We start from the raw sequence: 26,935 nt of genomic DNA on the forward strand, positions 1-26,935 counted from the left end.
TTTTGGTTCATTATGTTAAAGAGCATTAGTTAGAAGGCCACGCAGTATGTTTTGGTTCATTATGTTAAAGAGCATTAGTTAGAAGGCCACGCAGTATGTTTTGGTTCATTATGTTAAAGAGCATTAGTCAGAAGGCCACGCAGTATGTTTTGGTTCATTATATTGAAGAGCATTAGTCAGAAGGCCACGCAGTATGTTTTGGTTCATTATGTTAAAGAGCATTAGTTAGAAGGCCACGCAGTATGTTTTGGTTCATTATGTTAAAGAGCATTAGTTAGAAGGCCACGCAGTATGTTTTGGTTCATTATATTAAGGAGCATTAGTTAGAAGGCCACGCAGTATGTTTTGGTTCATTATGTTATTAAAGAGCATTAGTCAGAAGGCCACGCAGTATGTTTTGGTTCATTATATTAAAGAGCATTAGTTAGAAGTCCACGCAGTATGTTTTGGTTCATTATATTAAAGAGCATTAGTTAGAAGTCCACGCAGTATGTTTTGGTTCATTATATTAAAGAGCATTAGTTAGAAGGCCACGCAGTATGTTTTGGTTCATTATATTAAAGAGCATTAGTCAGAAGGCCACGCAGTATGTTTTGGTTCATTATGTTAAAGAGCATTAGTCAGAAGGCCACGCAGTATGTTTTGGTTCATTATGTTAAAGAGCATTAGTCAGAAGGCCACGCAGTATGTTTTGGTTCATTATATTAAAGAGCATTAGTCAGAAGGCCACGCAGTATGTTTTGGTTCATTATGTTAAAGAGCATTAGTTAGAAGGCCACGCAGTATGTTTTGGTTCATTATGTTAAAGAGCATTAGTTAGAAGGCCACGCAGTATGTTTTGGTTCATTATGTTAAAGAGCATTAGTCAGAAGGCCACGCAGTATGTTTTGGTTCATTATGTTAAAGAGCATTAGTCAGAAGGCCACGCAGTATGTTTTGGTTCATTATATTAAAGAGCATTAGTTAGAAGTCCACGCAGTATGTTTTGGTTCATTATGTTAAAGAGCATTAGTCAGAAGGCCACGCAGTATGTTTTGGTTCATTATGTTAAAGAGCATTAGTTAGAAGGCCACGCAGTATGTTTTGGTTCATTATATTAAAGAGCATTAGTTAGAAGGCCACGCAGTATGTTTTGGTTCATTATATTAAAGAGCATTAGTCAGAAGGCCACGCAGTATGTTTTGGTTCATTATATTAAAGAGCATTAGTTAGAAGGCCACGCAGTATGTTTTGGTTCATTATGTTAAAGAGCATTAGTTAGAAGGCCACGCAGTATGTTTTGGTTCATTATATTAAAGAGCATTAGTCAGAAGGCCACGCAGTATGTTTTGGTTCATTATATTAAAGAGCATTAGTTAGAAGGCCACGCAGTATGTTTTGGTTCATTATGTTAAAGAGCATTAGTTAGAAGTCCTCGCAGTATGTTTTGGTTCATTATATTAAAGAGCATTAGTTAGAAGGCCACGCAGTATGTTTTGGTTCATTATATTAAAGAGCATTAGTTAGAAGTCCTCGCAGTATGTTTTGGTTCATTATATTAAAGAGCATTAGTTAGAAGTCCACGCAGTATGTTTTGGTTCATTATATTAAAGAGCATTAGTCAGAAGGCCACGCAGTATGTTTTGGTTCATTATATTAAAGAGCATTAGTTAGAAGGCCACGCAGTATGTTTCGGTTCATTATATTAAAGAGCATTAGTTAGAAGGCCACGCAGTATGTTTCGGTTCATTATATTAAATAACATTAGTTAGAAGGCCACGCAGTATGTTTTGGTTCATTATGTTAAAGAGCATTAGTTAGAAGGCCACGCAGTATGTTTTGGTTCATTATATTAAAGAGCATTAGTCAGAAGGCCACGCAGTATGTTTTGGTTCATTATGTTATTAAAGAGCATTAGTTAGAAGGCCACGCAGTATGTTTTGGTTCATTATATTAAAGAGCATTAGTCAGAAGGCCACGCAGTATGTTTTGGTTCATTATGTTATTAAAGAGCATTAGTCAGAAGGCCACGCAGTATGTTTTGGTTCATTATATTAAAGAGCATTAGTTAGAAGGCCACGCAGTATGTTTTGGTTCATTATGTTAAAGAGCATTAGTCAGAAGGCCACGCAGTATGTTTCGGTTCATTATATTAAATAACATTAGTTAGAAGGCCACGCAGTATGTTTTGGTTCATTATATTAAAGAGCATTAGTTAGAAGGCCACGCAGTATGTTTTGGTTCATTATATTGAAGAGCATTAGTCAGAAGGCCACGCAGTATGTTTTGGTTCATTATATTAAAGAGCATTAGTCAGAAGGCCACGCAGTATGTTTTGGTTCATTATGTTAAAGAGCATTAGTTAGAAGGCCACGCAGTATGTTTTGGTTCATTATGTTAAAGAGCATTAGTCAGAAGGCCACGCAGTATGTTTTGGTTCATTATATTAAAGAGCATTAGTCAGAAGGCCACGCAGTATGTTTTGGTTCATTATGTTAAAGAGCATTAGTTAGAAGGCCTCGCAGTATGTTTTGGTTCATTATATTAAAGAGCATTAGTTAGAAGGCCACGCAGTATGTTTTGGTTCATTATGTTAAAGAGCATTAGTTAGAAGGCCACGCAGTATGTTTTGGTTCATTATGTTAAAGAGCATTAGTTAGAAGGCCACGCAGTATGTTTTGGTTCATTATGTTAAAGAGCATTAGTCAGAAGGCCACGCAGTATGTTTTGGTTCATTATATTGAAGAGCATTAGTCAGAAGGCCACGCAGTATGTTTTGGTTCATTATGTTAAAGAGCATTAGTTAGAAGGCCACGCAGTATGTTTTGGTTCATTATGTTAAAGAGCATTAGTTAGAAGGCCACGCAGTATGTTTTGGTTCATTATATTAAGGAGCATTAGTTAGAAGGCCACGCAGTATGTTTTGGTTCATTATGTTATTAAAGAGCATTAGTCAGAAGGCCACGCAGTATGTTTTGGTTCATTATATTAAAGAGCATTAGTTAGAAGTCCACGCAGTATGTTTTGGTTCATTATATTAAAGAGCATTAGTTAGAAGTCCACGCAGTATGTTTTGGTTCATTATATTAAAGAGCATTAGTTAGAAGTCCACGCAGTATGTTTTGGTTCATTATATTAAAGAGCATTAGTTAGAAGGCCACGCAGTATGTTTCGGTTCATTATATTAAAGAGCATTAGTCAGAAGGCCAAGCAGTATGTTTTGGTTCATTATATTAAAGAGCATTAGTCAGAAGGCCACACAGTATGTTTTGGTTCATTATATTAAAGAGCATTAGTTAGAAGGCCACGCAGTATGTTTTGGTTCATTATGTTAAAGAGCATTAGTTAGAAGGCCACGCAGTATGTTTTGGTTCATTATATTAAAGAGCATTAGTTAGAAGGCCACGCAGTATGTTTTGGTTCATTATGTTAAAGAGCATTAGTTAGAAGGCCACGCAGTATGTTTCGGTTCATTATGTTAAAGAGCATTAGTTAGAAGGCCACGCAGTATGTTTTGGTTCATTATATTAAAGAGCATTAGTTAGAAGGCCACGCAGTATGTTTTGGTTCATTATATTAAAGAGCATTAGTTAGAAGGCCACGCAGTATGTTTTGGTTCATTATATTAAAGAGCATTAGTTAGAAGGCCACGCAGTATGTTTTGGTTCATTATATTAAAGAGCATTAGTCAGAAGGCCACGCAGTATGTTTTGGTTCATTATGTTATTAAAGAGCATTAGTTAGAAGGCCACGCAGTATGTTTTGGTTCATTATATTAAAGAGCATTAGTCAGAAGGCCACGCAGTATGTTTCGGTTCATTATATTAAAGAGCATTAGTTAGAAGGCCACGCAGTATGTTTTGGTTCATTATATTAAAGAGCATTAGTTAGAAGTCCTCGCAGTATGTTTTGGTTCATTATGTTAAAGAGCATTAGTTAGAAGGCCACGCAGTATGTTTTGGTTCATTATGTTAAAGAGCATTAGTCAGAAGGCCACGCAGTATGTTTTGGTTCATTATATTAAAGAGCATTAGTTAGAAGGCCACGCAGTATGTTTTGGTTCATTATGTTAAAGAGCATTAGTTAGAAGGCCACGCAGTATGTTTTGGTTCATTATATTAAAGAGCATTAGTTAGAAGGCCACGCAGTATGTTTTGGTTCATTATGTTATTAAAAAGCATTAGTCAGAAGGCCACGCAGTATGTTTTGGTTCATTATATTAAAGAGCATTAGTTAGAAAGCCACGCAGTATGTTTTGGGTCATTATGTTAAGGAGCATTAGTCAGAAGGCCTCGCAGTATGTTTTGGTTCATTATATTAAAGAGCATTAGTTAGAAGGCCACGCAGTATGTTTTGGTTCATTATGTTAAAGAGCATTAGTCAGAAGGCCACGCAGTATGTTTTGGTTCATTATATTAAAGAGCATTAGTCAGAAGGCCACGCAGTATGTTTTGGTTCATTATGTTAAAGAGCATTAGTTAGAAGGCCACGCAGTATGTTTTGGTTCATTATGTTAAAGAGCATTAGTCAGAAGGCCACGCAGTATGTTTTGGTTCATTATATTAAAGAGCATTAGTTAGAAGGCCACGCAGTATGTTTTGGTTCATTATATTAAAGAGCATTAGTCAGAAGGCCACGCAGTATGTTTTGGTTCATTATGTTAAAGAGCATTAGTTAGAAGGCCACGCAGTATGTTTTGGTTCATTATATTAAAGAGCATTAGTTAGAAGGCCACGCAGTATGTTTTGGTTCATTATGTTAAAGAGCATTAGTTAGAAGGCCACGCAGTATGTTTTGGTTCACTATATTAAAGAGCATTAGTTAGAAGGCCACGCAGTATGTTTTGGTTCATTATGTTAAAGAGCATTAGTCAGAAGGCCACGCAGTATGTTTTGGTTCATTATATTAAAGAGCATTAGTTAGAAGGCCACGCAGTATGTTTTGGTTCATTATGTTAAAGAGCATTAGTTAGAAGGCCACGCAGTATGTTTTGGTTCATTATGTTATTAAAGAGCATTAGTCAGAAGGCCACGCAGTATGTTTTGGTTCATTATATTAAAGAGCATTAGTCAGAAGGCCACGCAGTATGTTTTGGTTCATTATGTTACGGAGCATTAGTTAGAAGGCTACACACTTTTTTATAAGGACTGTTTCCATAGCTGGCTAATGTGTTTCACATACTTTACCTCAGGAAGGAAATTGCACCAATGGTTGAATGTCTTGTTTGGCACTATATGGTTAAGTGGAAATAAGAGTGGTTCAGTCGTAACCACTGAACATCTTACTCAAGCGGTCCGTTTTGTAGATTTACACACAATGTTTGTCTGATCTGTTGTTCTCATTCAAGAGCCCATATATGTTCTGGTATCCATGCTAGATATGGTCTCTAAATTTTAATTTAACTAGGCAAGTCAGTTGCATAAGAACAAATTCTTATGCAGGCCAAACCCGGACGACGCTGGGCTAATTGTGCTCCGCCGAATGGGACTCCCAATCACGGCCGGATGTGATACAGCCTGGTTTCGAACCAGGGATTGTAGTGATGCCTCTTGCACTGAGATGCAGTGCCTTAGAACGCTGCGTCACTCGGGAGCCCTATATATAGTATCCATGGTAGATATGGTCTCTATATATGGTATCCATGGTAGAGAACACAGCAGACAGAAAAATCTGTAAAAATCTGTTAAAATGAAAAAGTTAAAAGTGCTGCTCATGGAAGTATGTTCTTTTTGTGAATGTTTGAGAATCTTCTATTTCATTGTTAAATATTAGAATGTATCTGAAGTGTTGTCAGTCACACCCACGGTGTTAAATATTATAATGTATCTGAAGTGTTGTCAGTCACACCCACAGTGTTAAATATTATAATGTATCTGAAGTGTTGTCAGTCACACCCACAGTGTTAAATATTAGAATGTATCTGAAGTGCTGTCAGTCACACCCACAGTGTTAAATATTATAATGTATCTGAAGTGTTGTCAGTCACACCCACAGTGTTAAATATTATAATGTATCTGAAGAGCTGTCAGTCACACCCACAGTGTTAAATATTAAAATGTATCTGAAGTGCTGTCAGTCACACCAACAGTGTTAAATATTAGAATGTATCTGAAGTGCTGTCAGTCACACCCACAGTGTTAAATATTAGATTGTATCTGAAGTGCTGTCAGTCACACCCACAGTGTTAAATATTATAATGTATCTGAAGTGCTGTCAGTCACACCCACAGTGTTAAATATTAAAATGTATCTGAAGTGCTGTCAGTCACACCAACAGTGTTAAATATTATAATGTATTTGAAGTGTTGTCAGTCACACCCACAGTGTTAAATATTAGATTGTATCTGAAGTGCTGTCAGTCACACCCACAGTGTTAAATATTAGAATGTATCTGAAGTGCTGTCAGTCACACCAACAGTGTTAAATATTAGAATGTATCTGAAGTGCTGTCAGACACACCCACAGTGTTAAATATTAGAATGTATCTGAAGTGCTGTCAGTCACACCCACAGTGTTAAATATTATAATGTATCTGAAGTGTTGTCAGTCACACCCACAGTGTTAAATATTATAATGTATCTGAAGAGCTGTCAGTCACACCCACAGTGTTAAATATTAAAATGTATCTGAAGAGCTGTCAGTCACACCCACAGTGTTAATTATTAAAATGTATCTGAAGTGCTGTCAGTCACACCCACAGTGTTAAATATTATAATGTATCTGAAGTGCTGTCAGTCACACCCACAGTGTTAAATATTATAATGTATCTGAAGAGCTGTCAGTCACACCCACAGTGTTAAATATTATAATGTATCTGAAGTGCTGTCAGTCACACCCACAGTGTTAAATATTATAATGTATCTGAAGAGCTGTCAGTCACACCCACAGTGTTAAATATTATAATGTATCTGAAGAGCTGTCAGTCACACCCACAGTGTTAAATATTATAATGTATCTGAAGTGTTGTCAGTCACACCCACAGTGTTAAATATTAGATTGTATCTGAAGTGCTGTCAGTCACACCCACAGTGTTAAATATTAGAATGTATCTGAAGAGCTGTCAGTCACACCCACAGTGTTAAATATTAGATTGTATCTGAAGTGCTGTCAGTCACACCCACAGTGTTAAATATTATAATGTATCTGAAGAGCTGTCAGTCACACCCACAGTATTAAATATTAAAATGTATCTGAAGTGCTGTCAGTCACACCAACAGTGTTAAATATTAGAATGTATCTGCAGTGCTGTCAGTCACACCCACAGTGTTAAATATTAGATTGTATCTGAAGTGCTGTCAGTCACACCCACAGTGTTAAATATTATAATGTATCTGAAGTGTTGTCAGTCACACCCACAGTGTTAAATATTATAATGTATCTGAAGAGCTGTCAGTCACACCCACAGTGTTAAATATTATAATGTATCTGAAGAGCTGTCAGTCACACCCACAGTGTTAAATATTATAATGTATCTGAAGAGCTGTCAGTCACACCCACAGTGTTAAATATTATAATGTATCTGAAGTGTTGTCAGTCACACCCACAGTGTTAAATATTAAAATGTATCTGAAGTGTTGTCAGTCACACCCACAGTGTTAAATATTAGAATGTATCTGAAGTGTTGTCAGTCACACCCACGGTGTTAAATATTATAATGTATCTGAAGTGTTGTCAGTTACACCCACAGTGTTAAATATTATAATGTATCTGAAGTGTTGTCAGTCACACCCACAGTGTTAAATATTAGAATGTACACTACCGTTCAAAAGTTTGGGGTCATGTCAAATGTGCTCCCTCTCCGGCCTCTAGGTCACCAGGCTGCTCGTTATGGCACACACCTGGACGCCATCACCTCCTTGATTACCTGTTCTTTATATTTATGTCACTCCCTTTGGTTCCTTCCCCAGGCGTCATTGTTTCTGTTTCTGTTTCCTGTCTGTGTGCTGTTAGTGTTTCTTGTTTTGTATTATGTTCCGTTTATTTTATTAAAAACACTCGCTCCCTGAACTTGCTTCCCGACTCTCAGCGCACATCGTTACAGGTCACTTAGAAATGTCCTTGTTTTCCATGAAAACATACATGAAATTAGTTGCAAAATGAATAGGAAATATAGTCAAGACGTTGACAAGGTTTATAAATAATGATTTTTAATTGAAATAATAATTGTGTCCTTCAAACTTTGCTTTCGTCAAAGAATCCTCCATTTGCAGCAATGACAGCATTGTAGACCTTTGGTATTTTAGGTGTCAATTTGTTGAGGTAATCTGAAGAGATTTCACCCCATGCTTCCTGAAGCACCTCCCACAAGTTGGATTGACTTGATGGGCACTTCTTACGTACCACACGGTCAAGCTGCTCCCACAACAGCTCAATAGGGTTGAGATCTGGTGACTGTGCTGGTCACTCCATTATAGACAGAATACCAGCTGACTGCTTCTTCCCTAAATAGTTATTGCATAGTTCGGAGCTGTGCTTTGGGTCATTGTCCTGTTGTAGGAGGAAATTGGCTCCAATTTTGCGCATGGCGTTGCAAAATGGAGTGATAGCCTTCCTTCTTCAAGATCTCTTTTACCCTGTACAAATCTCCCACTTTACCACCACCTAAGCACACCCAGACCATCATATTGCCTCCACCATTCTTGACAGATGGCGTCAACCACTCCTCCAGCATCCTTTCATTTTTTCTGCGTCTCACGAATGTTCTTCTTTGTGATCCGAACACCTCAAACTTAGATTCATCTGTCCATAACACTTTTTTTCCCAATCTTCCTCTGTCTAGTGTCTGTGTTATTTTGCCCATCTTAATCTTTTCTTTTTATTGGCCAGTCCAAGATATGGCTTTTTCTTTTCAACTCTACCTAGATGGTCAGCATCCCGGAGTCGGCTCTTTACTGTTGACGTTGAGACTGGTGTTTTGCGGGTACTATTTAATGAAGCTGCCGGTTGAGGACTTGTGAGGTGTCTGTTTCTCAAACTAGACACTCTAATGTACTTGTCCGCTTGCTCAGTTGTGCACCGAGGCCCACTCCTCTTTCTATTCTATTCTGGTTAGGGCCAGTCTGCTCTGTTCTGTGAAGGGTGTAGTACACAGCGTTGTATGATATCTTCAGTTTCTTGGCAATTTCTCACATGGAATAGCCTTAATTTCTCAGAACAATAATAGACTGATGAGTTTCAGAAGAAATGTCTTTGTTTCTGGCCATTTTTAGCCTGTAATCAAACCCGCAAATGCTGATTCTCCAGATAACTACTCGAAAGATCTACTCAATTAGTCTAAAGAAGGCCAGTTTTATTGCTTCTTTAATCAGAACAACAGTTCTCAGCTGTGCTAACATAATTGCAAAAGGGTTTTCTAATGATCAATTGGCCTTTTTAAAATGATAACTTGGATTATCTAACACAACGTGCCATTGGAACACAGGAGTGATGGTTGCTGATAATGGGCCTCTGTACGCCTATGTAGATATCCCATGAAAAAATCTGCCGTTTCCAGCTACAATAGTCATTTACAACATTAACAATGTCTAAACTGTATTTCTGATCAATTTGATGTTATTTTAAATGGAGAACAAAAAAAAAGCTTTCTCTTTTCAAAAACAAATGTATTTTTTTAAGTGACCCCAAACTTTTGAACGGTAGTGTATCTGAAGTGCTGTCAGTTATACCCACAGTGTTAAAGGAAGATGAGCTTTTAACAGTTATACCACCATACCATTGCTGCCATAAACTAGCTTCTGTAATAACACCACCCTGGCATCTTACAAAAAACCACTTCTTCATTTTGTAACTGTTGCTCGTGATATAAGCTACAAAATAAAGAATGTGTGTGTGTTTTCTGAGTGCTGTATTATGTGGTTTTAACACGGATTCATCTCCCCTGCAGAAAGAGATAAAGTGACAACTTCTACACTTACTGTCACGGCCTGACCGTAGAGAGCTTTTTATGTCTCTATTTTGGTTTGGTCAGGGTGTGATTTGGGTGGGCATTCTATGTTCCCTTTTTCTATGTTTTGTATTTCTTTGTTGTTTGGTCGGGTATGGTTCTCAATCAGGGACAGCTGTCTATCGTTGTCTCTGATTAAGGAACCATACTTAGGTAGCTTTTCCCCACCGATGCTTTGTGGGTAGTTATTTTCTGTTTTGTGTTTCTGCACCTGACAGGACTGTTTCGGTTTCGTTCATTCTCTTTGTTATTTTGTTACTTAGTGTTCAGTTTAAATAAAAAGCATGAACACTTACCACGCTGCGCTTTGGTCCACTTCTTCATGCAACAATGACCGTTATAGTCTGAACAGCAGAATAGCAACTCATCCTTACTAGTAGGTTTCAAGGTCTCCTTCTAACTATAAGGCCTTTCATGAAAGCAAATACAGCCATTTATTTGAGTCCCTAAGACTTGAAACAAATTAATCTCAATACTCTTTTTATTACATTTTCTGATGAAAATGAACATTGCAAGAGTCGAACAGCACTGTAGCGAACATGTATTTTCCTCAACATCAAGTGTCTCACTGTATTTCAGTTTTAGATGGTTGCTATTACACTTAATGTATATCGGTCTAATGTTAATTTCTTCTCTCTTTTCTTCTCATGTCTCTGTGTCATCCCTTCCTCCTGTTGGATCTGGCTCCACCTCACAGGTAAGAACATTGACTTTTGACCTTGTGTTCCTTTCATCTAGCCAATCAGAGCATTAGGGTGTAGATCTTCCTCTCCATACTATTAGCAACACAGACCAGGGTTGGGGTCAAGTCTAATCGAAGGCAATCGTTTCAGAAGGTCAACTGAAATTCCAATTCAATAATTGCAAAAAGGGGATTTATTTTCAATGATTTCTCTATAAACTGAAAAGGGGGAATATTTATTCCAAAAGTTATTCATAAAATATATATATATATATATATATATACAGTACCAGTCAAAAGTTTGGACACACCTACTCATTCCAGGGTTTTTCTTTATTTTTACTATTTTCTACATTGTAGAATAATGGAATGCATTTAAATTAACAGGTGTGCCTTGTTAAAAGTTAATTTGTGGAATTTCATTCCGTCTTAATGTGTTTGAGCCAGTCAGTTGTATTGTGACAAGGTAGGGGTAGTATACAGAAGATAGCCCTATTTGGTAAAATACCAAGTCCATATTATGGCATGAACTGCACAAATAAGCAAAGAGAAACGACAGTCCATCATTACTTTAAGACATGAAGGTCAGTCAATACGGAAGAACTTTGCAAGTTAATTCAAGTGCAGTCGCAAAAACCATCAAACACTATGATGAAACTGTCTCTCATACGGTTCCGCCACATGAAAGGAAGACCCAGAGTTACCTTTGCTGCAGAAGATAAGTTCATTAGAGTTAACTGCACCTCAGATTGTAGCCCAAATAAATGCTTCACAGAGTTTAAGTAACAGACACATCTCAACATCAACTGTTCAGAGGAGATTGCGTGAATCAGGCCTTCATGGTCGAATTGCAGCAAAGAAACCACTACTAAAGGACACCAATAGGAATTAGAGACTTGCTTGTGCTAAGAAACAAGCAATGGACATTAGACCGGTGGAAATCTGTCCTTTGGTCTGATGAGTCCAAATTTGAGATTTTTGGTTCCAACCGCCGTTTCTTTGCGAGACGCAGAGTTGGTGAATGGATGATTCCTCATGTGTGGTTCCCACCGTGAAGCATTGAGGTGTGATGGTGCTTTGCTGGTGACACTGTCAGTGATTTATTTAGAGTTCAATGCACTATTTAACCAGCATGGCTACCACAGCATTCTGCAGTGATACGCCATCCCATCTGGTTTGCGCTCAGTAGGACTATCATTTGTTTTTCAACAGGACAATGACCCAACACACCTCCAGGCTGTGTAAGGGCTATTTGACCAAAAAGGAGAGTGATGGAGTGCTGCATCAGATGACCTGGCCTCCACAATCACCCGACCTCAACCCAATTGAGATGGTTTGGGATGAATTGGACCGCAGAGTGAAGGAAAAGCATCCAATAAGTGCTCAGCATATGTGGGAACTCTTTCAAGACTGTTGGAAAAGCATTCCTCATGAAGCTGGTTGAGAGAACGCCAAGAGTGTGCAAAGATGTCATCAAGGCAAAGGGTGACTACTGTCACAATCGTTTGTATAAATGGACCAAGGCGCGGCGTGCGTAGAGTTCCACATGTTTTAATAAATGAAACTCACCAAAAACACAATACAGAACAACCGAACCGTGAAGTAAATGCAGTGTTCACACAAAAACAAGATCCCACAAACAACAGGTGGGAAAAAAGGCTGCCTAAATATGATCCCCAATCAGAGACAACGATACACAGCTGCCTCTGATTGGGAACCATACCCGGCCAACATAGAAAACAAAAAACTAGAATGCCCACCCTAATCACACCCTGACCTAACCAAATAGAGACATAAAAGGATCTCTTAGGTCAGTGGGCGTGACGACTACTTTGATTTGTTTAACACTTTTGTTGGGTTACTACATGATTCCATATGTGTTATTTCATAGTTTTGATGTCTTCGCTATTATTCTACAATGTAGAAAATAGTAAAAAAGAAAGAAAAACCCTTGAATGAGTAGGTGTATCCAAACTTGTGACTGGTACAGTATATATACACTGCTCAAAAAAAATAAAGGGAACACTAAAATAACACATCCTAGATCTGAATAAATGAAACATTCTTATTAAATATTAAGACTTGGAGTTACATTGTGTTGTTTAAGTGTTCCCTTTATTTTTTTGAGCAGTGTATATAAAGTATATTGAAGTTACTACCTGAATTGACTGACTTAAATTCTAATTGACCCCAACGCTGACACAGACCACCATGTTTCAATCTCCCTGGGAAAAGAGGTCTTCTGACCTCAATGGGACTAATATTGATATTCATTATTAATATCTTGGTTCGATAAAGGTTACATCAATTTACAAAATATTCGGGCATTTGTAAACACACCCTCTTTGTTATATGAGATATTTAAGGAGCCTTCTTGTCAAGTGATATTTCACCTTATCTACAATCACCTTTCCATATGGAAGTCTAGAAAGGTGACCAGAAATATATCTACGTGGAACATTTTAACCTCATGACCTGGACTTTGTTTCAACATACCTCCATTATACCGTTTGAATCCCATTAAGATCCTAATGAACGTCACCTCGGGCCCCTGACCGGACACATTACATTAGATATTTATTAACATCTCCTCTGACCGGACACATCACATGCTTCTTGTTTAGCTTGTTTTAAGACCCCAGACGATCGGTGGGGAATAAATGAATCTGAAGCACGCAGCCGGAAGATAGGAAATACAAAATCGGCAATATACCAGAACATTAACCACAGCCACAACATTCTCCATGGGAGAGTAACGCGAAGAGGATTTTAATATACAATGTTTAATAGTTAATTCTGTGACACTGATTAACACCCAGTATCAGAGTGTTCTAAACTCTGTAGCGAGTTAAGTATTTAGACTCAAGGGAGGAGGATGGGAGGCAGAGGCAGGTCTATAAAATGGTTTTCTCCATACCGAGTTACTGTGGGCAGAGGAGGCAACTGAAGGGGTTTGAGTAGTAGTGTGTGGTTTGTCCCTTAACCCTTAACCCTTAACCCTGTGCCTTTAAGAAAAACTCCTCGCTATGTTTCCTAGTTATGTCTATACTGATGCAGCAGACAGACAGACAGACAGACAGACAGACAGACAGACAGACAGACAGACAGACAGACAGACAGACAGACAGACAGACAGACAGACAGACAGACAGCTGTAGGATTCCTTCCCAGGTCAGTGCACAGGAAGGAAAGGAGAAAAGGAAAGGATTTGAGGAAAGGAAACCAAGACTGACATTTGAGATACGGCCTGTGGCCTCCTGACTCTTTGAGGTGGTGAGGGGAAGGAATGAGTTTGGAGTGTTGAGATACGGCCTGTGGCCCCCTGACTCTGTGAGGTAGTGAGGGGAAGGAATGAGTTTGGAGTGTTGAGATACGGCCTGTGGTCCCCAGCCAGGGGATGGACAGCCATGAAGGTCAGGGGTCCAGTGTATTGAGCAGTGACCCCTGTGTGTCAGCGATAACAAAATATGGTAGTAGCCTCTGCCCCCCCATCCGTCCCCCCCGTCTCTGGTGGCATTGTTGTGTTGACACTCTGGTCATTGAGCATTGAGCTGATTCTGCAGTTGCTCTGTCCTCTCCACCGGTCTAGCAGCACTCAGGGGGTGTAGTATGTTGCTCTGTCCTCTCCGCCGGTCTAGCAGCACTCAGGGGGTGTAGTATGTTGCTCTGTCCTCTCCCCCGGTCTAGCAGCACTCAGGGGGTGTAGTATGTTGCTCTGTCCTCTCCACCGGTCTAGCAGCACTCAGGGGGTGTGGTATGTTGCTCTGTCCTCTCCACCGGTCTAGCAGCACTCAGGGGGTGTAGTATGTTGCTCTGTCCTCTCCACCGGTCTAGCAGCACTCAGGGGGTGTAGTATGTTGCTCTGTCCTCTCCACCGGTCTAGCAGCACTCAGGGGGTGTAGTATGTTGCTCTGTCCTCTCCACCGGCCTAGCAGCACTCAGGGGGTGTAGTATGTTGCTCTGTCCTCTCCACCGGTCTAGCAGCCCTCAGGGGGTGTAGTATGTTGCTCTGTCCTCTCCACCGGTCTAGCAGCACTCAGGGGGTGTAGTATGTTGCTCTGTCCTCTCCACCGGTCTAGCAACACTCAGGGGGTGTAGTATGTTGCTCTGTCCTCTCCACCGGCCTAGCAGCACTCAGGGGGTGTAGTATGTTGCTCTGTCTTCTCCGCTGGCCTAGCAGCACTCAGGGGGTGTAGTATGTTGCTCTGTCCTCTCCGCCGGCCTAGCAGCACTCAGGGGGTGTAGTATGTTGCTGTAGTATGTTGCTCTGTCCTCTCCACCGGTCTAGCAGCCCTCAGGGGGTGTAGTATGTTGCTCTGTCTTCTCCGCTGGCCTAGCAGCACTCAGGGGGTGTAGTATGTTGCTCTGTCTTCTCCGCTGGCCTAGCAGCACTCAGGGGGTGTAGTATGTTGCTCTGTCCTCTCCACCGGTCTAGCAGCACTCAGGGGGTGTAGTATGTTGCTCTTTCTTCTCCGCTGGCCTAGCAGCACTCAGGGGGTGTAGTATGTTGCTCTGTCCTCTCCACCGGCCTAGCAGCACTCAGGGGGTGTAGTATGTTGCTCTGTCCTCTCCACCGGCCTAGCAGCACTCAGGGGGTGTAGTATGTTGCTCTGTCCTCTCCACCGGTCTAGCAGCTCTCAGGGGGTGTAGTATGTTGCTCTGTCCTCTCCACCGGTCTAGCAGCACTCAGGGGGTGTAGTATGTTGCTCTGTCCTCTCCGCCGGTCTAGCAACACTCAGGGGGTGTAGTATGTTGCTCTGTCCTCTCCACCGGTCTAGCAGCACTCAGGGGGTGTAGTATGTTGCTCTGTCTTCTCCGCTGGCCTAGCAGCACTCAGGGGGTGTAGTATGTTGCTCTGTCCTCTCCGCCGGTCTAGCAGCACTCAGGGGGTGTAGTATGTTGCTCTGTCCTCTCCACCGGCCTAGCAGCACTCAGGGGGTGTAGTATGTTGCTCTGTCTTCTCCGCTGGCCTAGCAGCACTCAGGGGGTGTAGTATGTTGCTCTGTCCTCTCCGCCGGTCTAGCAGCACTCAGGGGGTGTAGTATGTTGCTCTGTCCTCTCCACCGGCCTAGCAGCACTCAGGGGGTGTAGTATGTTGCTCTGTCCTCTCCACCGGTCTAGCAGCACTCAGGGGGTGTAGTATGTTGCTCTGTCCTCTCCACCGGTCTAGCAGCACTCAGGGGGTGTAGTATGTTGCTCTGTCCTCTCCACCGGCCTAGCAGCCCTCAGGGGGTGTAGTATGTTGCTCTGTCCTCTCCACCGGCCTAGCAACACTCAGGGGGTGTAGTATGTTGCCCTGTCCTCTCCACCGGTCTAGCAGCACTCAGGGGGTGTAGTATGTTGCTCTGTCCTCTCCACCGGTCTAGCAGCACTCAGGGGGTGTAGTATGTTGCTCTGTCCTCTCCACCGGTCTAGCAGCACTCAGGGGGTGTAATATGTTGCTCTGTCCTCTCCACCGGTCTAGCAACACTCAGGGGGTGTAGTATGTTGCTCTGTCCTCTCCACCGGTCTAGCAGCACTCAGGGGGTGTAGTATGTTGCTCTGTCCTCTCCACCGGCCTAGCAGCACTCAGGGGGTGTAGTATGTTGCTCTGTCCTCTCCACCGGTCTAGCAGCACTCAGGGGGTGTAGTATGTTGCTCTGTCCTCTCCACCGGCCTAGCAGCACTCAGGGGGTGTAGTATGTTGCTCTGTCCTCTCCACCGGTCTAGCAGCACTCAGGGGGTGTAGTGTGTTGCTCTGTCCTCTCCGCTGTTCTAGCAGCACTCGGGGTGTAGTATGTTGCTCTGTCCTCTCCACTGTTCTAGCAGCACTCAGGGGGTGTAGTATGTTGCTCTGTCCTCTCCGCTGTTCTAGCAGCACTCAGGGGGTGTAGTGTGTTGCTCTGTCCTCTCCGCTGTTCTAGCAGCACTCAGGGGGTGTAGTATGTTGATCTGTCCTCTCCACTGGTCTAGCAGCACTCAGGGGGTGTAGGTAGTATGTTGCTCTGTCCTCTCCACCGGTCTAGCAGCACTCAGGGGGTGTAGTATGTTGTTCTGTCCTCTCCACCGGCCTAGCAGCACTCAGGGGGTGTAGTATGTTGCTCTGTCCTCTCCACCGGTGACTGTCCTGTTGTCTTTCTCCTCCGTCCACTCCTCCTCCTGGTGACTGTCCTGTTGTCTTTCTCCCCCCGTCCACTCCTCCTGGTGACTGTCCTGTTGTCTTTCTCCCCCCGTCCACTCCTCCACTGGTGACTGTCCTGTTGTCTTTCTCCCCCCGTCCACTCCTCCACTGGTGACTGTCCTGTTATCTTTCTCCTCCGTCCACTCCTCCACTGATGACTGTCCTGTTGTCTTTCTCCCCCCGTCCACTCCTCCACTGGTGACTGTCCTGTTGTCTTTCTCCCCCCGTCCACTCCTCCACTGGTGACTGTCCTGTTGTCTTTCTCCTCCGTCCACTCCTCCACTGATGACTGTCCTGTTGTCTTTCTCCTCCTGTCCACTCCTCCTGGTGACTGTCCTGTTGTCTTTCTCCTCCGTCCACTCCTCCACTGGTGACTGTCCTGTTGTCTTTCTCCCCCCGTCCACTCCTCCACTGGTGACTGTCCTGTTGTCTTTCTCCCCCCGTCCACTCCTCCTGGTGACTGTCCTGTTGTCTTTCTCCTCCGTCCACTCCTCCACTGGTGACTGTCCTGTTGTCTTTCTCCCCCCGTCCACTCCTCCACTGGTGACTGTCCTGTTGTCTTTCTCTCCCCCGTCCACTCCTCCACTGGTGACTGTCCTGTTGTCTTTCTCCTCCGTCCACTCCTCCTGGTGACTGTCCTGTTGTCTTTCTCCTCCGTCCACTCCTCCACTGGTGACTGTCCTGTTGTCTTTCTCCCCCCGTCCACTCCTCCACTGGTGACTGTCCTGTTGTCTTTCTCCCCCCGTCCACTCCTCCTGGTGACTGTCCTGTTGTCTTTCTCCCCCCTTCCACTCCTCCTGGTGACTGTCCTGTTGTCTTTCTCCCCCCGTCCACTCCTCCTGGTGACTGTCCTGTTGTCTTTCTCCTCCGTCCACTCCTCCACTGGTGACTGTCCTGTTGTCTTTCTCCCCCCGTCCACTCCTCCACTGGTGACTGTCCTGTTGTCTTTCTCCCCCCGTCCACTCCTCCTGGTGACTGTCCTGTTGTCTTTCTCCCCCCGTCCACTCCTCCACTGGTGACTGTCCTGTTGTCTTTCTCCCCCCGTCCACTCCTCCTGGTGACTGTCCTGTTGTCTTTCTCCCCCTGTCCACTCCTCCACTGGTGACTGTCCTGTTGTCTTTCTCCCCCTGTCCACTCCTCCTGGTGACTGTCCTGTTGTCTTTCTCCTCCGTCCACTCCTCCACTGGTGACTGTCCTGTTGTCTTTCTCCTCCTGTCCACTCCTCCTGGTGACTGTCCTGTTGTCTTTCTCCTCCGTCCACTCCTCCACTGGTGACTGTCCTGTTGTCTTTCTCCCCCCGTCCACTCCTCCTGGTGACTGTCCTGTTGTCTTTCTCCCCCCCGTCCACTCCTCCACTGGTGACTGTCCTGTTGTCTTTCTCCCCCCGTCCACTCCTCCTGGTGACTGTCCTGTTGTCTTTCTCCCCCCGTCCACTCCTCCACTGGTGACTGTCCTGTTGTCTTTCTCCCCCCGTCCACTCCTCCACTGGTGACTGTCCTGTTGTCTTTCTCCCCCTGTCCACTCCTCCTGGTGACTGTCCTGTTGTCTTTCTCCCCCCGTCCACTCCTCCTGGTGACTGTCCTGTTGTCTTTCTCCCCCCGTCCACTCCTCCTGGTGACTGTCCTGTTGTCTTTCTCCTCCGTCCACTCCTCCACTGGTGACTGTCCTGTTGTCTTTCTCCCCCCGTCCACTCCTCCACTGGTGACTGTCCTGTTGTCTTTCTCCTCCGTCCACTCCTCCACTGGTGACTGTCCTGTTGTCTTTCTCCTCCTGTCCACTCCTCCTGGTGAATGTCCTGTTGTCTTTCTCCCCCCGTCCACTCCTCCACTGGTGACTGTCCTGTTGTCTTTCTCCCCCCGTCCACTCCTCCTGGTGACTGTCCTGTTGTCTTTCTCCTCCGTCCACTCCTCCTGGTGACTGTCCTGTTGTCTTTCTCCTCCGTCCACTCCTCCACTGGTGACTGTCCTGTTGTCTTTCTCCCCCCGTCCACTCCTCCACTGGTGACTGTCCTGTTGTCTTTCTCCCCCCGTCCACTCCTCCACTGGTGACTGTCCTGTTGTCTTTCTCCTCCGTCCACTCCTCCACTGGTGACTGTCCTGTGTCTTTCTCCCCCGTCCACTCCTCCACTGGTGACTGTCCTGTTGTCTTTCTCCCCCCGTCCACTCCTCCACTGGTGACTGTCCTGTTGTCTTTCTCCCCCCGTCCACTCCTCCACTGGTGACTGTCCTGTTGTCTTTCTCCCCCCGTCCACTCCTCCACTGGTGACTGTCCTGTTGTCTTTCTCCTCCGTCCACTCCTCCACTGGTGACTGTCCTGTTGTCTTTCTCCTCCGTCCACTCCTCCACTGGTGACTGTCCTGTTGTCTTTCTCCTCCGTCCACTCCTCCACTGGTGACTGTCCTGTTGTCTTTCTCCCCCCGTCCACTCCTCCACTGGTGACTGTCCTGTTGTCTTTCTCCTCCGTCCACTCCTCCACTGGTGACTGTCCTGTTGTCTTTCTCCCCCCGTCCACTCCTCCTGGTGACTGTCCTGTTGTCTTTCTCCCCCCGTCCACTCCTCCACTGGTGACTGTCCTGTTGTCTTTCTCCCCCCGTCCACTCCTCCTGGTGACTGTCCTGTTGTCTTTCTCCCTCCGTCCACTCCTCCTGGTGACTGTACTGTTGTCTTTCTCCCCCCGTCCACTCCTCCTGGTGACTGTCCTGTTGTCTTTCTCCTCCGTCCACTCCTCCTGGTGACTGTCCTGTTGTCTTTCTCCCCCCGTCCACTCCTCCTGGTGACTGTCCTGTTGTCTTTCTCCCCCCGTCCACTCCTCCTGGTGACTGTCCTGTTGTCTTTCTCCCCCCGTCCACTCCTCCTGGTGACTGTCCTGTTGTCTTTCTCCCCCCGTCCACTCCTCCTGGTGACTGTCCTGTTGTCTTTCTCCCCCGTCCACTCCTCCTGGTGACTGTCCTGTTGTCTTTCTCCTCCGTCCACTCCTCCACTGGTGACTGTCCTGTTGTCTTTCTCCTCTGTCCACTCCTCCACTGGTGACTGTCCTGTTGTCTTTCTCCCCCCGTCCACTCCTCCACTGGTGACTGTCCTGTTGTCTTTCTCCCCCCGTCCACTCCTCCACTGGTGACTGTCCTGTTGTCTTTCTCCCCCCGTCCACTCCTCCTGGTGACTGTCCTGTTGTCTTTCTCCTCCGTCCACTCCTCCTGGTGACTGTACTGTTGTCTTTCTCCCCCCGTCCACTCCTCCACTGGTGACTGTCCTGTTGTCTTTCTCCTCCGTCCACTCCTCCACTGGTGACTGTCCTGTTGTCTTTCTCCCCCCGTCCACTCCTCCACTGGTGACTGTCCTGTTGTCTTTCTCCCCCCGTCCACTCCTCCTGGTGACTGTCCTGTTGTCTTTCTCCTCCAGCCACTCTGTTTCCTGATATTGTTCCTTAACAGAGGAGACACGGCGTCTGTTAGTATCCAGCCACTCTGTTTCCTGATATTGTTCCTTCACAGAGGAGACACGGCGTCTGTTAGTATCCAGCCACTCTGTTTCCTGATATTGTTCCTTCACAGAGGAGACACGGCGTCTGTTAGTATCCAGCCACTCTGTTTCCTGATATTGTTCCTTCACAGAGGAGACACGGCGTCTGTTAGTATCCAGCCACTCTGTTTCCTGATATTGTTCCTTCACAGAGGAGACACGGCGTCTGTTAGTATCCAGCCACTCTGTTTCCTGATATTGTTCCTTCACAGAGGAGACACGGCGTCTGTTAGTATCCAGCCACTCTGTTTCCTGATATTGTTCCTTCACAGAGGAGACATGGCGTCTGTTAGTATCCAGCCACTCTGTTTCCTGATATTGTTCCTTCACAGAGGAGACATGGCGTCTGTTAGTATCCAGCCACTCTGTTTCCTGATATTGCTCCTTCACAGAGGAGACACGGCGTCTGTTAGTATCCAGCCACTCTGTTTCCTGATATTGTTCCTTCACAGAGGAGAAACAAGACATTCCGTTTACGATATCTTTAGAACATTCACGGTTACTCACGGATCGTCTTGACGTAAGCCACATCTGCTCTGTTTCTCTACAAACTAGACATTATATTGTTTTTACAGGTTTATATGAACCTGATAGAAGTAAAAGAAGTTTGAAACATGTTATAGTGCTGACAATCTACATTCATTGTTGTGTTTTTCACCTCGTCTACCTTCCATTAAATGTGTTTGCCGTGGAATTACGGTACTATGAGATGTTGTATTCTGAAGGTATTCATCGATAGTAAGTTTTATTACACATATTTCAGTTTGAAAGGACTCCGATACAGTCGAATAAAACCATATTGTATAGGACATGTTTGCCAATAGGCCAGTTTTAACCAGTTTCGAGACGTTTTAACCAGTTTTAACACATTTAAACCAGTTTTAACACATTTAAACCAGTTTTAACCAGTTTTCACACATTTCAACCAGTTTTAACCAGTTTTAACGAGATTATTATCTAAGCGAATCATCTTGTTTTCCTTCAGTTGTACGAGTTGGATGAGGATGTCAAGAGGAAAGACTTTCTCGATGACCTCTTCAGTTTTATGCAGAAGAGAGGTGAGTTCTTCATATATCATAATATAATACACATCTCATAATATATATATATCAATATAACTATACCTTTCTTGAAGCATAGTGATTCTTGTGAATCTATAGTGGTTGTTAAAACGGTTTGAATGTTTTAGTGTGTCACTTATAAACATCCGTTACTCAACAGACAGGAGATCAGAATATGATGACTCAACAGACAGGAGATCAGAATATGATGACTCAACAGACAGGAGATCAGACTATGATGACTCAACAGACAGGAGATCAGACTATGATGACTCAACAGACAGGAGATCAGAATATGATGACTCAACAGACAGGAGATCAGAATATGATGACTCAACAGACAGGAGATCAGAATATGATGACTCAACAGACAGGAGATCAGAATATGATGACTCAACAGACAGGAGATCAGAATATGATGACTCAACAGACAGGAGATCAGAATATGATGACTCAACAGACAGGAGATCAGACTATGATGACTCAACAGACAGGAGATCAGAATATGATGACTCAACAGACAGGAGATCAGAATATGATGACTCAACAGACAGGAGATCAGAATATGATGACTCAACAGACAGGAGATCAGAATATGATGACTCAACAGACAGGAGATCAGAATATGATGACTCAACAGACAGGAGATCAGAATATGATGACTCAACAGACAGGAGATCAGAATATGATGACTCAACAGACAGGAGATCAGAATATGATGACTCAACAGACAGGGAAGAGATCAGAATATGATGACTCAACAGACAGGGAAGAGATCAGAATATGATGACTCAACAGACAGGAGATCAGAATATGATGACTCAACAGACAGGAGATCAGAATATGATGACTCAACAGACAGGAGATCAGAATATGATGACTCAACAGACAGGAGATCAGAATATGATGACTTAACAGACAGGAGATCAGAATATGATGACTCAACAGACAGGAGATCAGACTATGATGACTCAACAGACAGGAGATCAGACTATGATGACTCAACAGACAGGAGATCAGAATATGATGACTCAACAGACAGGAGATCAGAATATGATGACTCAACAGACAGGAGATCAGAATATGATGACTCAACAGACAGGAGATCAGAATATGATGACTCAACAGACAGGAGATCAGAATATGATGACTCAACAGACAGGAGATCAGAATATGATGACTCAACAGACAGGAGATCAGACTATGATGACTCAACAGACAGGAGATCAGAATATGATGACTCAACAGACAGGGAAGAGATCAGAATATGATGACTCAACAGACAGGAGATCAGACTATGATGACTCAACAGACAGGGAAGAGATCAGAATATGATGACTCAACAGACAGGGAAGAGATCAGAATATGATGACTCAACAGACAGGGAAGAGATCAGAATATGATGACTCAACAGACAGGGAAGAGATCAGAATATGATGACTCAACAGACAGGAGATCAGAATATGATGACTCAACAGACAGGAGATCAGAATATGATGACTCAACAGACAGGAGATCCAGAATATGATGACTCAACAGACAGGGAAAGAGATCAGAATATGATGACTCAACAGACAGGGAGATCAGAATATGATGACTTCAACAGACAGGAGATCAGAATATGATGACTCAACAGACAGGAGATCAGACTATGATGACTCAACAGACAGGAGATCAGAATATGATGACTCAACAGACAGGAGATCAGATATGATGACTCAACAGACAGAGATCAGAATATGATGACTCAACAGACAGGAGATCAGAATATGATGACTCAACAGACAGGGAGGAGATCAGAATATGATGACTCAACAGACAGGAGATCAGAATATGATGACTCAACAGACAGGAGATCAGAATATGATGACTCAACAGACAGGAGATCAGAATATGATGACTCAACAGACAGGAGATCAGACTATGATGACTCAACAGACAGGAGATCAGACTATGATGACTCAACAGACAGGAGATCAGAATATGATGACTCAACAGACAGGGAAGAGATCAGACTATGATGACTCAACAGACAGGAGATCAGAATATGATGACTCAACAGACAGGAGATCTATGATGACTCACAGACGATCAGATGACAGGAGATCAGAATATGATGACTCAACGACAGGAGATCAGAATATGAATGACTCAACAGACAGGAGATCAGAATATGATGACTCAACAGACAGGAGATTCAGAATATGATGACTCAACAGACAGGAGATCAGACTATGATGACTCAACAGACAGGAGATCAGAATATGATGACTCAACAGACAGGAGATCAGACTATGATGACTCAACAGACAGGAGATCAGAATATGATGACTCAACAGACAGGAGATCAGAATATGATGACTCAAACAGACAGGAGATCAGAATATGATGACTCAACAGACAGGAGATCAGAATATGATGACTCAACAGACAGGAGATCAGAATATGATGACTCAACAAGACAGGAGATCAGACTATGATGACTCAACAGACAGGAGATCAGAATATGATGACTCAACAGACAGGAGATCAACTATGATGACTCAACAGACAGGAGATCAGAATATGATGACTCAACAGACAGGAGATCAGAATATGATGACTCAACAGACAGGAGATCAGACTATGATGACTCAACAGACAGGAGATCAGAATATGATGACTCAACAGACAGGAGATCAGAATATGATGACTCAACAGACAGGAGATCAGAATATGATGACTCAACAGACAGGAGATCAGAATATGATGACTCAACAGACAGGAGATCAGAATATGATGACTCAACAGCAGGAGATCAGACTATGCATGACTCAACAGGACAGGAGAGATCAGACCTATGAGGGACTCACAACAGACAGGGAAGAGATCAGAACTATGATGGACTCACAGACAGGGAAGAGATCAGAATATGATGACTCAACAGACAGGAAGAGATCAGAAATTGATGACCTCAACAGACAGGGAGAGATCAGAACTATATGAGCTCAACAGACAGGGAGAGATCTAGAACATTGATGACTCAACAGACAGGAGATCAGAATATGATGACTCAACAGACAGGGAGAGATCAGACTATGATGACTCAACAGAACAGGGAGAGATCAGATATGATGACTCAACAGACAGGAGATCAGAATATGATCCAAATGTTTTCTAGGCTTCTCAACACAAAGGACTTTGAGGAAATTAGCTTGGAGCAAACTTTTCACAAAAATAAATGTTTACAATTGAAGTTCAGACATCGCATCATCATCTGATCAGAACCAGGAAACGTCTGATTTCTACTCGTCTGTTGAGTGCATCCTATTTCCTGATCCTCCTGTCCTGGGGTGTCGGATTCTTGTGTGACTGGAGTCATCATTTATTGTATCTGATTTCTCCTTGTTTGCTTGTTGAGTCTCATATCTGTATTGTCTGTTTATCTATTCATCTCCCTGTCTGTTGAGAGTCATCATATTCTTCTGATCTCACTGTCTCCTGTCGTAGTCATCATATTTGATCTCCTGTCTGTTGAGTACATAATAGTCTGATCTCCTGTCTGTTGACGTCATCATATTCTGATCTCCTCGCGTTGAGTCATCATATAGTCTGATCTCCTGTGACTGTTGAGTCAAGTATCATATTCTGATTCTCTGTCTGTTGAGTCATATATTCTGATCTCCTGTCTGTTGAGTTCATCATATGTCTAAGTCTCCTGTCTGTTGATCATCATATTCTGATTCCTGTCTGTTGTCTGATGAGTCATCTATTCTGCTCCGGTCTGTGGCTGTTGATGCTTTAGTCACATATTCTGATCTATGTTTCTTTGTTGAGTCATCATATTCTGATATCACCTGTCTGTTGAGTCATCATATCTGATCTCCTGTCTGTGTTGAGTCATCATTAGTCTGATCTTCAGTCTGTCTCTTGTATCTTGCGTCATCATATGTCTGATCTCTTCTGTTTTTCCTCTTGATCTATTCTACTGTTATATGTTTTTGATGTCATCATATTCTGATCTCCTGTCTGTTTGATGAGTCATCAGATCTGATTTCCTGTCTGTTGAGTCATCATATTCTGATTCTCCTGTCTGTTGATGAGTCATCATATTCTGATCTCCTGTCTGTTGACGTCATCATAGTCTGTGATATCTCGTCTGTTGAGTCATCATATTCTGATCTCCCTGGCTGTGAGTCATCATATAGTCGCTGATCTCTCTGTCCTGGTTGAGTCAATCATGTCTGATCTCCTGTCTGTGTGAGTCATCATATTCTGATCTCCTGTCTGTTTGAGTCATCATTAGTTGATCTCCTGTCTGTTTGAGTCTCATATTTCTGATCTCTGTCTGTTGAGTCATCATATTTGATCTCCTGGTCTTGAGTCTTGAGTCATCTATTTGATCTCCTGTCGTTGAGTTCATATTCTGATCTCCTGTCTGTTGAGTCATATATTCTGATCTACTGTCTGTTGAGTCATCATATTCTGATCTCCTCCTGTTGTCTGTTGATTGTTCTGTTGAGTCATCATATCTGATCATCCTGTCTGTTTTGAGTCATCTCATCATATTCTGATCTCCTGTCTGTTGAGTCATCATATCTGATCTCCTGTTCTGTGTTGAGGTATCATATGTCTGATCTCCTTCCTGTCTGTTGGGTCATTCATATTCTGATCTCCTGTATGTCGTTGAGTCACAATCCTCTTGAATTCTTTCGAGTTCTGTTTGAGTTCATCATATCTCCTGTCTTTGATCATTTCTGATCTCCTGTCTGTTGAGTCATCATATTCTGATCTCCTGTCTGTTGAGTCATCGGTATTCTTGATCTCCTGGTCTGTTGAGTCATCATAGTTCTGATCTCTTCCCTGTCTGTTTGAGTCATATATTCTGATTCTCCGTCTGTGGAGTCATCATATTCTGATCTCCTGTTGTTGAGTCATCATATTTCGATCTCTCCTGTCTGTTGAGTCCTCATATTCTGAATCCTTCCTGTTGTTGAGTCATTCATATTCTGGATCTCCTGTCTGTTGAGTCATCATAGTCGCTGACTCTCCTGTCTGTTGTAGTCATCATATTCTGATCTCCTGTCTGTTGGATTGGAAGGTCACATATTTATTGATCATCCTTGTCCCCTTGTATTGTCGTGAGTCATCATATTCTTGATATCTACTCTATGTCTGTTTTCGAGTCATTCATAGTCTGATCTCATTTGGTCTGTTTGTTGACGTCATATTATTTGATTCTCATAGTACCTCTTGTTGTTGAGAGTTGAGTCAGAATATCCTGATTATCCTGTTCTGTTGAAGTAATCAAGTAGATATCATGTCGGTTGACGTCATCATATTCTGATCTCTCTCCCTGTCCTGTTTGTGGAGGTGCATTTCAATAGTAGTTCGATCTCCCTTGGGTCTGTGCTTTGAGTCATCAATTAGTCTGATCTCTCACCTCTTTGTCTGTTGATCATCATATTCTGATATACTTCCCTGTCTGTATGGAGTATCAATATTCTGATCTCTTTTACCGTGCTGTTGGATGAGTCATCATATTCTGATATCTCCGTTATTGACTGTCTTCTGTTGAGTCATCATATTATGAATCTCCTGTCTGTTTGAGTCA

General features: G+C 43.1%; 1 protein-coding gene across 1 annotated transcript in view; it reads left to right on the top strand.

Annotated features, from left to right (window-relative positions):
• LOC120050059 (AT-rich interactive domain-containing protein 3A-like) overlaps window positions 1-22,095 on the top strand; it is a 123,568-nt gene extending 101,473 nt beyond the window's left edge. Inside the window, exons 3-4 of the mRNA XM_038996686.1 lie at window positions 21,267-21,339; window positions 21,503-22,095. Coding sequence (XP_038852614.1) covers window positions 21,267-21,339; window positions 21,503-22,095 — 666 coding nt within the window. The remainder of the gene's footprint in view (window positions 1-21,266; window positions 21,340-21,502) is intronic.
• Window positions 22,096-26,935: the final 4,840 nt, after the last annotated feature.

This window comes from Salvelinus namaycush, chromosome 1, assembly GCF_016432855.1.
Source record: "Salvelinus namaycush isolate Seneca chromosome 1, SaNama_1.0, whole genome shotgun sequence".
Lineage (NCBI taxonomy): Eukaryota > Metazoa > Chordata > Actinopteri > Salmoniformes > Salmonidae > Salvelinus > Salvelinus namaycush.